The sequence below is a fragment of the Psammomys obesus genome, unplaced genomic scaffold (genome assembly GCF_907164565.1).
Source record: "Psammomys obesus unplaced genomic scaffold, mPsaObe1.curated_primary_1811, whole genome shotgun sequence".
NCBI classification, from domain to species: domain Eukaryota; kingdom Metazoa; phylum Chordata; class Mammalia; order Rodentia; family Muridae; genus Psammomys; species Psammomys obesus.
In genome coordinates this window covers 26,140,224-26,154,436 of record NW_026596134.1, presented here as the reverse complement: position 1 = coordinate 26,154,436, position 14,213 = coordinate 26,140,224, and the positions used below count along the sequence as shown (strand labels likewise).

Here is a 14,213-nt window from a genome sequence, read left to right as displayed (position 1 = left end):
ATGTCTGAACCCAAAGAATATTAACATGAATGAGCGCTAGGGGAACCTTCGGACTGGGGACCACTCGCTGTAATAAGTGATAATTGTACCACTAGTAGTGGAAGGGGCTGGGGAATGTGTGGGAGCTAACCCTGCTAAAGTATTTTGAAAGGAAGACACTGGCTACTGTCACACAGAGAAGCCTTTCACATGCCTGTCTTTTAGAAAATACAAAAGTCTTTATGACGGAAATGAGATTTGCTTCCATTGTTATGGAGGATCAAAGTAGGTAGTAGATTAGAGAACAGATGAAACAAGATTGTCTATGTATTGGTAATTATTGAAGCTGAGTACATTGCACTTAGGACTTTATTATATATGTTTCTGGTACTGTTGAAGTCTTTTCTGGAACAAAATGTTTACTGCTTGCTCTTTTTTTTTTTTTTTTTTGACACGGCCCCTAGTCACCATGGCTGTCCTGGAACCTGTCATGTAGCCCATGTTGGCTTTTAAGTTATCATCCTCTTACCTCAGCCACCCATGTGTTCAGATAGAGGCTTGTACCACCATGCCTGTGAAAACTTGTTTTTACTTTCCTTTGAAAATCACTTTAGTAGTCAACAAGATTTTTAATTTTGGGAACCCCATAATTATTTTTAGTATCATCTCATTTTAACAATTTTGAAAAAAAAATTTTTTTTTGAGAGGGTTTCTTTGTCTAGCCCTGACTATGCTGGAACTCAAAGCATTTTTTAAAACTTTTCTAAAAGATACTTAAATTTATTTCATTTCATTTGTTTGTTTGTTGTTTATGGTTTTTTCAAGACAGGGTTTCTCTGTGTGGCCCTGGCTGTCCTGGCCTCAGGCTCACAGACTTACATGCCTCTGCCTCCCTGAGTGCTGGGTGTGCCACCATCACCCAGCTTACTTCATTTATTTTAAGAGAGTTGATCTTATTGTGTAATTTAGCCTGGACTCACAATTCTGCCTTTGTTTCCTGAGTGTTGGGGTTACAGGTGACTGCCACTGTTCTCAGTTTATTTTGATGGAGCCTCGCTGTATTGCTCAGACTGGCCTCAACTTCAGGGTCTTCTTGCCTCAACCTGAAGTGTAAGCATGGGCCACTGTACCTGGCTGACAGTCTTTAAGAATGGCTTCATTGTGATATAATTGCCGTATGTGATGACTCCCCCTACCCCCGCCCCGAGACAGGGTTTCTCTGAGCAATAATTCTAGCTGTCTTGGAACTTTCTCTGTAAACCAGGCTGGCCTTGAACTCACAGAGATCCAATGGCCTCTGTCTCCCAAGTGCTAGGATTAAAGGCATGCAACACCCCTGTCTGACTCAATGTGATGACTTTTAACATGTATAAATACTTTTACAGTTCCTCCATAGACAAGACCTCATTACCCCCAAGTTGCCCCATGTTCCTTTTATGCTCTTCCTCATGTACTTCCCTGCCCCCAGCAACCACCCATCAGATTTTTGTCACTGCTCTGATTTTACTTTCCTAGCAGTCCATTTAAATAGAACCATGCTGGGCTGGAGAGATGGCTTAGCCATTAAGGGCTAGGCTCACAGTCAAAAATAAATGGGAGCATGCAGACTTCATGGTCTGGCTTCTTTAGCATAATTATTTTGAAATTGATGGTGTTATATCAGTAGTCTCTTTTTATTTCTGAGTTGTATCCCATTATATGCTTATGCCATAGTTCTTTGCTCATTTCCTTGTTTCAGTACTTGGGGGGTGGGGTTGCAGTTTGGCATATTAAAATAGATGCTGTTACAGCTGTTACAAAGCTTTAAATGGACGAGTATTCATCTACCTGGGGTGGGTGCCTAAGCGCAGAGCATAACCCAGTGTTGCGGGTTGCATTTAGCGTCTCGAGACGCTGCCAGCGTTCTAGACCGACTGTAGGACTGCATTCTTAACATCGCTGCATGAATGTCCCGGTTCTTCCCATTGTCCTTAGCGCTCAGGAGTCAGCAGCTTTTCAGTCCTTCAGAATGTATATGGTGGGGCTGGAGTGATGGCTCAGAGGTTAAGAACACTCACTATTCTTCCAAAGGTCCTGAGTTCAATTTCCATCAACCACACGGTGGCTCATACCCATCTATAGTTAAGATCTGGTGTGCAGGCAGAATGTTGTATAAATAATAATAATAATAAAAATGTATATGGTAGTATTTCCTTGTTTCAATTTGCATATCTGTTACTAAATTGTTTATATTCTTGGTATGCAAGTTATAATACATACATGTCGCAAATATTTTTCCCAATCTAGGGCTTCTCTTTTTATTAGTAATATATTTTGAATAGCAGTTTTGAATATTGATGAAGTCCTTTTTGTCTTTTTTTTTTTTTTTTTTTTTTTTTTTTTGAGGATGTGGGTTTTTTGTGTGTTATCCAAGAAATCTTAGCCTGTCCCAAGTTTTCAAAAGTTTCTGCCCACATTTCTTTATAGTTCTATGTTTTACATTTCTGTGTTATTGGGTATCAAGAAACACACTCATAGTTCCAAGTACTTACTTGGGAAGCTGAGGCAGGAGCATCACTTGAGGCAAGCCTAGACAACCCAGGCTCAAAGACAACTTTCATGTAGATCTGTGGTCATTTTCAGTTGGTTTGCATATGTCACACAGTATGGGTCAGAGTTCATCTCTCATCTGAATGTCTGTTGATCTGCTGTTTGCAGTGAAGTGTCTGCACCCTGGTACACACCACTTCCCAGATTCTTGGCTCTGCTCTGTCCCACTGGTCAATTAGTCTTTGTACCAGGGCCACATTCCCAGTTACTGTAGTTGCCTATTAAGTCTTGATATCACGGCTTAACAAATTGGTGATGATTTTGGTCTCCATTCTTTCAAAGTTAGCCGGGCCAGCGGCGTACACCTGTAGTCCCAACAACCGGAGGCAGGAAGCAGATTTCTGAGTTTAAAGTCAGCTGTCTACTTACTTTGTATATTTAAGTTCTTAGTGTTGTGTGTTGTTTTGTTTTGTTTTTTTCTTTTTTTTCGATCAGTTTACAAACCTTTCTTTTAAAAGGCCAAGTGGTAGTGTGAGATTGCGTTGAATCCCTTCCTGTGTTGTGTAGAGGATTTGTGGGATTGATAGTTTCATGATGCCAGTCTTCCGGTCCATGAATAGTTTATTTCTATATTTATTTAGATTTTTTAATTAAAATTTTCAATTGTGGTAAATAACACAAAGTTTAAAGTTTGCCATCTTAACCATTTTTAACTCATAGTATTAACCACATTCATTTTGTGCTCCTAGGACCTTTTTATCTTGCAAAATTAAAGTATTAAACTGTCTTCCCCATCAGCACAATGACAGTTATATTTTCTGTTTCTCAGTGTGACTACTCTAGATACTTGCCTTCTTGTGGATTGCTTACTTCACTTAGCACAGTGTTCTCAAGATTAATCCATATTGTAGTGTGTGACAGGATTTTCTTGTTTATTTTCCTTCCTGTTCCCACTTCTCTCTTCAGCATGGTGAGGACTATAGCTGTATACTGCCATGTCTGGCTAGGATTTCTTTAAGGCCAAGTAATATTCTGTTGCATGTTTATAGCAATTTTTTTTTGCATCCATTTATTAATGGCATATGAGCTGTGAGAGTTCTGCCTTCTGGCCCTGAAGGTTAATGTGCTTCTGCGAATATGAGTATGCATGTATCTCTTTGAGATCCTGTTTTCAACCTAGTAACTTAGTATGTATACCCAAAATGGGATTGCTAGATCATATGCTATTTTTAGTTAATTTGAACAGGGCCTTGCTACGCTTCATACTTACTGTTCTCCTGCCTCAGTGTCCCGAGTGCTGGGAACACAGGGCTGTGCCACTATGGCTAACCCCACCTACCCCAGGAATCCACGTGATGCTTTCCTTAGTGTTGTGCCATTTTATGTTCCAGATAACAAAGTATAAGGGTCATAGTTTCTTCACATCACCACTGCTTGTTATTTCCTGTTTGTTTTTCTGGAGTTGTATTTCTAACTAGGCAAGCACCCTACACTAAGCTACACCCATCCTGTATTTTGTGTGGGAGTTTTGATGGTAACTATTCTAATGGTGTGATGGTGTGAGATAATCTTTTATATGTTCCGAAAATAGAATTTGCCTACAGTTTCTTGTATTTGTAAATTACCCTTTCATTCTGCTGCTTGTTTTTCTCGTGCACTTTCTTATGGTTAGTGTAATCCTGTTTGTTTTGCTTCTGTTTTTTAATTTCTCTTAGCAGCATTTTGTAATTTCTTTCTTTTTTTAATTTTATTTTTTTCTTATCAGTTACATTTTAACTCTGTATCCCAGCCATGTCCCGATCCCTCATTCCCTCCCAGTCCCTCCCTCCCTCCCTCATCTCCACCGTGCCCTTTGCCAAGTCCACTAATAGGGGGGACCTCCTCCCCCTTCATCTGATCCTGTTTTATCAGGTATCTTCAGGACTGGCTGCAAAGCCCTCCTCTGTGGCCTAACAGGACTGCTCCTCCCTTGGGGGGTGGGAAGGCCAAAGAGCCAGTCATTGAGTTAATGTTAGAAACAGTCCTTGTTCCCCTCACTATGGGAAACCAATTGGTTACTGAGCTGCCACAAGCTACATCTGAGCAGAGGTTCTAGGTTACATTCATACATGGTCCTTGGTTGCATGTCAGTCTCAGAAAAGACCCTGTGCCCAGATATATTTGGTCCTTGTGGAGCTCCTATCCTTTCCCCATCAGACTAACTCCCCTTCTTTCTTATGATTCCCTGTACTCTGCCAAAGGTTTGGTCATGAGTCTTTGCTTTGAAGACACTGCTAGTTAGAGTCTTTCAAATGCGCTCAGTAGACTCCTGTCATATGTTCAATGCGCATCAAATCTGTCTTTCTAAATGAGGATTGATAATCTTACCCCATGTCCGCTCTCTTGATTATCTTTTTTAGGTGTATAGATTTCATTATGTTTATCATATCTTATAGGTCTATATAAGTGAGTATATACCGTGTTTGTCTTTCTCCTTCTGGGATATTTCACTCAGGATGATCTTTTCTAGATCCCACCATTTGCCTGCAAATTTCATGATTTCCTCCTTTTTGATTGCTGAATAGTATTCCATTGTGTAAAAATACCACAATTTCTGTACCCATTCCTCCGTTGATGGACATCTGGGTTGTTTCCAGGTTCTGGCTATTACAAATAATGCTGCTATAAACATGGTTGAGCAAATGTCCCTTTTATGTACTTGAGCAAACTTTGGGTATATACCTAGCAGTGGTATAGCTGGGTCTTGAGGAAGCACTATTCCTAATTGGCATTTTGTAATTTCAAGTGTACAAGATATTTGGGGCAGGAGTCCCTGGTCTGCCCTCAGTTCTGCCATTCACTGGAAGGTCTCAGACGTCAAGAAAACCATTATGTCATTGTTGTACTTGATTATAGTGAAAGATTACAGATTATCATTGGTAATAGAGGAGGGCACATCAGGCAGGCCAGAGGACACCTGCGTGAGATTCCAGTGGCTTTATGCAGACAGTGCTTTGTTCTCCTGGTTACAGCAAGTGACAACACAGGGAAACAAACTCAGGCCTCAGTGATCTGGGTTGTTATTGTTAATGGTCCATGAAAACACGGATGGCCTTAGTTCTCTATCCCCTCAGAGGCTAAGCTGACACTGTCCTCCACATAGATCATGGTCTAGGTTGCTGGTGTGTCCCAAGGCCTCTGTAGACAGTCCTAATAGGATGCTAAAGGGCTTACACATACCTATCTCCTAGGATCTGGGCTGGCTAGAATCTTCCTGGCAGGTAGCTTTACTGTTCAGCAAGCCCTTAAATCTTTCTACCCACCTGGCTTGGCTTTCTGGTGTTTTTTGTCATATAGCCCAAAAGTAATTACATCCCAGATTTTCCTTTACCACCTGTTTATTCTTTGCAGAATGATCCCAAACTGTAGTAATCCTGTTTATTTGTATCCTTTGCATCAGAGTAGTTCAGGAGTCCAGGACCTTGTCTGTCTAGTTTCACTGCTTCATTCCTGGCTCCCAGAGCCGTGTCCGCACATGGATGATATTCATCTTTTAGTATTTAGAAACCAAAACAAATTTATGTAACAGGAAAATGGCAAAAGACATGAATATAGTTTTGTTTTGTTTATTAAGATTTTTTTATGTGTATCTGTGTGAGTAAATGTTCACCACATTCATGCAGGAGGTCAGGAGAGAGTGCTGGATCTCCTGGCACTGGAGCTCACGGGTAGTTGTGAGCTACCATGTAAATTCTGGGAACTAAACCTGGGTGCTAGGCAAGAGCAGTAAGTGCTTAGTAGAAATTACAGTTACACTGAGATCTTGTATCTCACCTCAAGAGTGGTAAGAAATTCAAGCATTTGCTCCATGACTTGGCAAGGGCATGGTGAAGTTGGCAGTTTCCTACACTGGCAAAACTCTAAGGTGGTGCAGTCTCTCAGAAATGAGGGCAGGTTGGCAAATGTATTAGAATTTCAAAAATGCCTTGGCCTGGCAGTTACTCCTCAGAGAGCTTGCTCTAGAGTGTGAGGGTCGGTATAAATGTGGAATGGCTTAAGGGAGGCCTTCCCTGAGCATTGTTTATAAGGCAAAACATTGGAAGCAAATTAAATTTCCATTGTTAGAGGATCAGCCAAACTGATGATAAAGTGACTGGGTAGCTGGCTAGAAAACGAAGAAATAAAAACACGAAGAGCCAGGTACATGTATAGGGCAGAAGACCTATAAACCCAACTCATTCAGGGGTTGAGACAAGAGGATTGATCATAAGTTCAGGACCAGCTTGGAGGACAGAGTAGCAAGGTTGTGTTTCAGAGTGGAAAAAAGAACAAAAGGTGTCTGTTCTGGTGTGCAACTCTCTCTGAGTAGAGAGTTGAGAGACTCAGCAACACCCAACTCTGTGTGCAGAGGGGTTCCAGGTTCTAGCTCTGCATTCTCAGATCCGTAGACTCAAAAGCTGGGGCTTCGGAGACAGCAGATAGTAGCAGGGAGACGTTGAACTTCAGAGGAAAATGAGAAACAGGTTGTACACTTTTTCATAATTTCTTACTTTAAAAACATTGAACCCTTAAAATAAGTTGTACCTTCTAAAAGTTGAAAATACAAACACTAAAGGCTAAGAGAAAGGAGTGTGTGTGTATATGTATGTGTGTGTGTGGCCTGTGTGTGAGAGAAAACAACTCAGTCTTAGGTAAAGCATACTGTCCTCGACATTCTCAGCTTGGGGCAGGGTGGGGCTCTTCCTGAACCAGAATATCCAGCAGGAGTGAGTGCTGTTTCTCCTCTCTTGCACCAGCTGTAGCCTAATTAAACCATACATACGGACTGATGCCAGGGCTGTGGTGCCAAGAAAGCCACACCTGCTTTAGTTCCTGGTGAACATTAACCCATCATTTCATTAGAATTGTATTGCTAAAGACAGACATCACAGTTTTAGCTGATGGCTTGATCACTTCCCTTGTCTGGAACAATAAAAGCCTGGTTTATCTGTTTCCATTTTCTGAATTTGTTAGTGTGCATGTGCACATTCGCTTCAGTCTTTATGACTTCGTATTGTTCCCAGGGGGAAGTTTCAAGTCCTTGATAGAACAAATAAAGTATTTTAGAACCTGTCCCTGAAGTCAACAGGAATTTTTTAAAGAGCAGAGTCTCCAGAGCCAGGGTCCTTTCTGTGGTACTGGGGTTTGAACCTAAGGCCTTGCTCATGGTAATAATGCTTTACCACTGAGCTACATTCCCTTTTAGAAATTTTATTCTGAGACCAGAGTTTACCACATTGCCTTCAAACTTGCATTTCTCCTCCCTCAGCTTCCTGAATAAGAGGTGTGCCTCACCACACCCAGCTCAGAGTCTAGAGTTTACTGATCTCATTGTTGGCCACTGCAGAGTACCTGGGACACAGTAGAATTCTGCTGATTCTTTGTGGAATGGTACCTTAGTTACTTTTCTGTTGCAGTGATAGAACATCATGACCAAGGCCAATTACAGAAGGAAGTGTTTATTTGGGTTCATGCTTCCAGAGGCTTTAGAATCTATTACAGTCTTGTCAGGGAAACATGGCAGCACACAGGCATGGTGGCGGAAGCAGGAAGCAGAGACAGAGGGAGAGAGAGAGAGACAGGGATCAAGAAGGAGGGAGGGAGGGAGAGAGGCCTGACCCTAATGACTTATTTCTAGCAAAGCCTCTTAAACCTCCCAGACAGCACCATCAATTGGGGACCGAGTGTTCAAACATGTAGGCCTATGGGGGACATTTTCATTTAAACCACCACAGTGAAATAAAAGAGAGCCCTAGCCTGCACTGAGTCTTCCAAGCTCCCATGTTCTTTTTTTTATCTTTTCTACTTTTTAAAGAATTTATTTCTGTATTTATTCATTTGTTTCACTTGCAGTAGTCTGCCTACGTGTATGCCTGCCAGTCAGAAGGGGGCATCAGATTTTATTATACATGGTTGTGAGCCAACAGGTGGTTGCTGGGAATTGAACTCAGGACCTCTGGAAGAGCAGCCAGTGCTCTTAACCTCTGAGCCATCTCTCCAGCCCCCATGTTGTTTTTGAAATGGCAGATTAGGAGCACTTTTCTGGAGACAGGCTGACTGGGCTCACACCCTCTGACACTCACTAGGTGTGTCTGTTTCCTTACCTGTGACGAGGAGGTAATAGGGACTGAAAAGTAAAAGATACACTCATGTAGTCCCTGTTTGATAAGAGTCATTTTTTGCTGTTACTAAAGGTGGAATGTATTATGACTGTGTGTCTGTGTCTGTCTGTATGTCACACACACACACGGCATCCATGTGGAGGCCAGAGGACATTGTTGTCAGGTATGTCTTTCCTCTCACCTTTAGGTGGGCTGCAGGGATGGAGCTCATCTTGCCAGGCTTGCCACACACCGTTGGGTGTGAGGCATCTTTACCTGCTGAGCCTTGTGCCCATGGAATAATGTGTTTTTAGTGAGTGGTGGTGATATTCAACAGTAATGGTTACACTCTGTAGCCAGAACTGAGATGTGAGGGTAGCTTGTTTTCAAAGCCTCTTCCTGAGGGACCTTAGCTTAATCAAGCATTATTTACCAACAATGACTGTATTAACAGTGGAAGTTGGCTCTCCTTCCATCATGTGGGTTCAGAGTTTGCCAGTAAGTGCCTTCGCCCACTGAGTCATCTCACTGGTGCTGTTATTGCTCTTTTTATTCATTTTACCATTGGCAAACTTGACGTTTTAACAAATGAACAGTAAATACCAAAATATATGAAAACTAAGAAAAAACCAGGGGCCAATGAGATGGATCATTGAGTAAAGTCACATGCTTCTAAGCCTTATGGCCCAAGTGTGTACATGTATACACACACACACACACACACACACACACACACACACACCATCATCATCATCATCATCACCACCACCACCACCCTCAAAAATATGCTAAAACCAGAAATTGAAACTATAGTTTGGTAATGGCAAAGCCCTTGCTGGACATGTGAAGCCCTGGGTTCAGTCAAACAAAAGAAAGAAAGGCTAGGAAGTCTTAAGCACAGCAATAATGAACATAATATCCCATCTGTGAGCTGCTGGAGTGTTTGGAAGGATCAGTCCTCCACACTGCAGGATCTCCATGACACAGGTAACAGGATATCACAGAGGTGTCCTAGCGAGGCTCCAGTATTGACAGTGTAGCAGAAGCCAGAGGCCTCCAGCCAGCCCAGTGACTCACTGCAATGAACATTTGCAGGTAAAGCTGTGTGGGCAAAAGGGTGTACTGTGGGACACTCCGTGACACTGCAGCTTCCACAGCAAGGTTTTGTTTTGTTTTGTTTTGCCTGTTTTATGGGGGAGGTTGCAAGGATGGAGGCAGATACAGAGGGGTGGGTACATGAGTGGGATTGGGGTGTATGAGGTGAAATTCACAAAGAATCAATAAAAAGTTTTAAAAAAAGAATGAACATAACAAGATGACGCCTGGGTTTAACTAAGAAAAGTGGGGTCTTATGAAAGACTTGTAAATCTGCTCAGTCTATCCACCTAGCATTTATGTTCCCTTACCTTATTAGGCTTAGCAAGGGTGGGAAGATGAGGACACGGAACAGCAAAATTGTTTAAGGCCCATGTGCTGTCCAGGGCATTGCTTATTTGTTTGTTTTTGCTTTTGGGTTAGGGTTGCTCTATGTAGTGCTGGCTGGCCTGGAACTCAGTTGTAGAACAGGCTGGCCTTGAACTCCCAAGTGCCAGGACTAAAGACATGCACTACCTTGCCTGACTGGTATAATTCTCTTCAACCAGGCAGTTTTACAAAACATGATTGTAGCCTTACATGGTGTTGTGAGAAAGAATACAGCGCGATATCTTGAACATTACTACATGCATTTTAAAGTATTATTAATAATGAATCCCAGCACTCAGGAGACAGAGGCAGGTGATATCGGAGTTCAAGTATGTAGAGCCTAGTATGTAGAGACTATGCCAGGATAGCCAGGACTACACAAGAAACCTTGTCTTGAAAAATCAAAATAATCATAATAGTATAATAATAGTCAGGTAGGGATTACTTCATGCATTTGAAAAGATGAGCTTACTAAGTTTGTAGCTGCAGTAAAGAAGATTTGGGAGCTGGAGAGATGGCTAAGTGGTTGGTCAGGAGCACTTGCTCTTCCAAAAGACCCAAGTTCAATTCCCAGCACCCACATGGGACTCACAACCATCTCTAACTCCAGTTCTAGGGAATCTGATGCCCTCTTCTGGCCTCTGTGGACCTCAGACATGTTTGTAGTACATAGAAATATATGGAGGAAAAATACCCATACACGGAATAAATAAATAAGAAAAATTGATACAGGTGTATAGTATTTAAACCATGCCTCCAAAGAGGAATACGATTGTCTTAGGAGGAGAACGGAGGGAGGGTGAAGTGAGCCATGATTCAGGTAAGAGGGAAGGCCTGGGTTCCTGCAGGAACCAGTAGTAAATAGTAATGTAGACATTAGTACTGTACACTGTCTATAAATTAGTTTTTTCTTGTTTCAAATTTTTAGAACTTAAGTATTGATGGGCCCGTTACTATTAATCCAGGTGTAGTTCTTACATAATGTCTTGATTGTGCTGAGAGTCGGATTTATGGGATGTTTTCTTGTGCTTTTAGAGTGACACTCAAGAACGACAGCAGCACCATGACAGGCGGAGACTTGACAATGCTGAGGCGGTATCTAATGGTCGACCCCAGAGTAACTTGCGGCAGGTGGTGGAACAAGATGAGGAAGAAGATGAAGAGCTGACATTGAAATATGGAGCCAAGCATGTCATCATGCTCTTTGTTCCTGTGACCCTCTGCATGGTGGTAGTCGTGGCTACCATCAAGTCAGTGAGCTTCTATACCCGAAAGGATGGGCAGCTGTATGTATAAGTGTTTCTCTAGTCCCGTGTGGCTTTTCCCCATAGCATGTTATCCTCTTGAAGACCTCTGTGCTCTTGGACCATGGTAGACTCCATCTTTTCTGATGGCCAGAGGCAGTGGAGATGATGGTGGTTGATGACTTGATGCTTTAAGTGACGAAAAGAATACTATAGAATCATTCTCAGGATGCAATGTGAGGAGGGCTGAATTTATGTGGAATTAAACAGGTTGTCAGTAGCCTTTCCTGCCTGAGGACCACTGGGACCATCATTCTTCCTCCTGGCATGCTGGAGTGCCCCCCTCCTTCTCTCTCCCTCTCTCTCTCTGTCTCTTTCTTTCTTTAGCTCTAACTTTTATGAATTGAATTATTACTTTTGAACCAGGTGTGGAGGCATGGACCTGTAATCCTAGCACTTGGGAAGTGGCTCATGGGAGTTTAGAGCTCTAGGAACCATGGATGTGGGGGTCCAGCATGTGGTAGTTGAGACACAAGCATGATGTCATATGCCTGTAATCTTAGCATTTGGGGATGGAGGAAGAATAGTCAGGAACTGAAGGCCATTTTCTGCTGTATGCAAATCACAGGCCAACGTGAGCTACACAAGACTTTCTGAAAACAACAAAATTCCTATTGTCCTCATCTCGGCTTGTGTGTTAAATCTTTAAAGATGACTACCTTTATCTTGTATTAGAACTAGAGCCTTCTTAGTATTTCTCATAGCAACCTGTTTTCAGTGTTTCTCGAGGTGGTCTGGAATTCACTGTAGTCTTGGCTAGCTTCAAATTTTTGATCTCCTGCGTCAGCCTCCTGAGTGCTAGGACTACCTATGTGTGTCACCATACCCAGCTTTATGACCCTGTTGTAGGAACTCAAATGATACCTTTATTTTTCTTTCTCCCACAGAGTAGTGCAGGGCTAGGCAGTCCAGGTGGGTACATTAGTCTTTTATTCATGGAGCACATGGACTCCTTTCTTCAGCCTCTGCCCAGGTTCCTTAAAAGCCCAGGCTAGAGTTTCAGCTTTCATTTAACAGCAGGAGGGAGTTGAGAAGGGAACATAGGTATCACTTCATGAGGGCATCACTTCGTGAGGGCACTCCCTTCAGGAACTTCCTTTGTAGCCTGTTCAAAGTTCCTTGGCCATTACGTAGTCTCACAGCCACACCTGCTATAAGGGGTAGAAAGAAAGCTATTGGACTGGAAGCCTTGGAACTTGGAATAACTTTTATATAAATGAAAAACAAGAAGACAACTCCAGTTATAGTCACCTTACAGATAAAAGCTACTGCTTAAACCCTGTCACCTCTAATAATCATTGCTCAGCCTGGGTAGTTTATGTGGCAGAAGCTGGTTATTTAACAGATTCTTATAAGCTATGGAGAAAACACTGGGTGAGATCATTATTTCAGCACAAAGCATCCACTAGATGGAGCCAAGTGCCTGGCTCATCTGTGAGTTCATCTCTCCACAGTCTAGGTGTTTCCTTTTACTTCTGTTTTTCTTAGGTTAAAATTACTAGCTAGAGGGTTGGAGAGATGGCTCAGCAGTTAGGAGGGTGCACCACGTCCTGAGTTTGGTTCGTAACACCCACATCCAGAAGCTCATAACCACTTTAAAATCCAGCTCTGCCCTTCTGTGCACATGCACACACAATTAAAAATAATACTAGTATGTGTATTTTTAAAAAAAAATTATTAGTTAGAGCCAGCGTGGTACAGACCTATAATCCCCACCCTTGGAATGCAGAGACCGGAAAATCACATATTTTCAAGTACAGCCCAGGCTATTGGTGAGCTCCAGGCTAGCTTGGGGTTACTTACTAGATTCTGTCTTTGAAATATTAACCAACCAAATAAAAAATTTTCTAGTTTACTGATTAGCTGCGAAAGGTACTCTCTAAAGCACTTAGTAAACCAAACGCCTCACAATTAATTACAGTTTTAAAGGAGTATATGGTTTGAGATATCCATTAACACTGTTGTGTTTTATATCTTCTCTCCCCCCCTTTAGAATCTATACCCCATTCACAGAAGACACTGAGACTGTGGGCCAAAGAGCCCTGCACTCAATTCTGAACGCTGCCATCATGATCAGTGTCATCGTTGTCATGACCATTCTCCTAGTGGTTCTTTATAAATACAGGTGCTACAAGGTGAGCATGAGATGCAGCTTTGCTTTCTGCCTTGACCTGATATTGTCTTTTCCTTTCTTAAACTTTGGTATCTTGTAAGAGGAAAAGTGTTAGCGTACTTTTTTAAAAACACTTTTATTTGCATTTCTTATATCTTTTTTCTCCCTACTCCACCCCAATCCCTTTCAACACTCCAACACCAGGTAGGAGAGAGAAGGGGTTAGTGGAGAGGGGTGCAGTTCTCTTAGCTGCTTCCTGCCAGTTAGGGTCTTCAGGTTCCTTGGAGCCAGTCCAATCCAATCAGGAGGTCTCCAACTTCCTGTCTCACAACAGCAATCAGGAGCAGCATGGGGGAAGCAGGAGCAGCCTGTTCTTTCTCAGAGCTCACACTCTCTGGGCTCTGGCATTTGTTCTCTCTCCAGAGTCCTCAGATTTAAACCATCTGTAGCTGGCAAGGAACTCCTCTCAGAGCCCATATGAGGCAGATAGTCTGTGTGGACGTGTGAATCAGTCCACATTCCACACCTGGGACCAAAATAAAAACATGTTTATATCCACAACAAGAGAGAGAGAGCACGCACGTGTGCATATGCATGGTATGTGTGGGGAGTGAGGGAAGGAGAAAGAGAAACAGTGTGTCTGTATGGGGGAGAGAGAGAGAGAGAAAGAGAGAGTGTGTGTGTGTGTGTGTGTGTGTGTGTGTG

The 14,213-nt window shown here is 42.4% G+C and overlaps 1 protein-coding gene across 2 annotated transcripts in view; it reads left to right on the top strand.

Moving 5' to 3' along the window:
* The window catches only part of Psen1 (presenilin 1), a 60,306-nt gene that overhangs the window by 20,566 nt on the left and 25,527 nt on the right, over positions 1 to 14,213 (top strand). For both annotated transcript variants that reach the window (XM_055592849.1, XM_055592848.1), the window contains 2 exons: positions 11,127 to 11,377; positions 13,389 to 13,530. In XM_055592849.1, the coding sequence (XP_055448824.1) occupies positions 11,127 to 11,377; positions 13,389 to 13,530 (393 nt within the window). The remainder of the gene's footprint in view (positions 1 to 11,126; positions 11,378 to 13,388; positions 13,531 to 14,213) is intronic.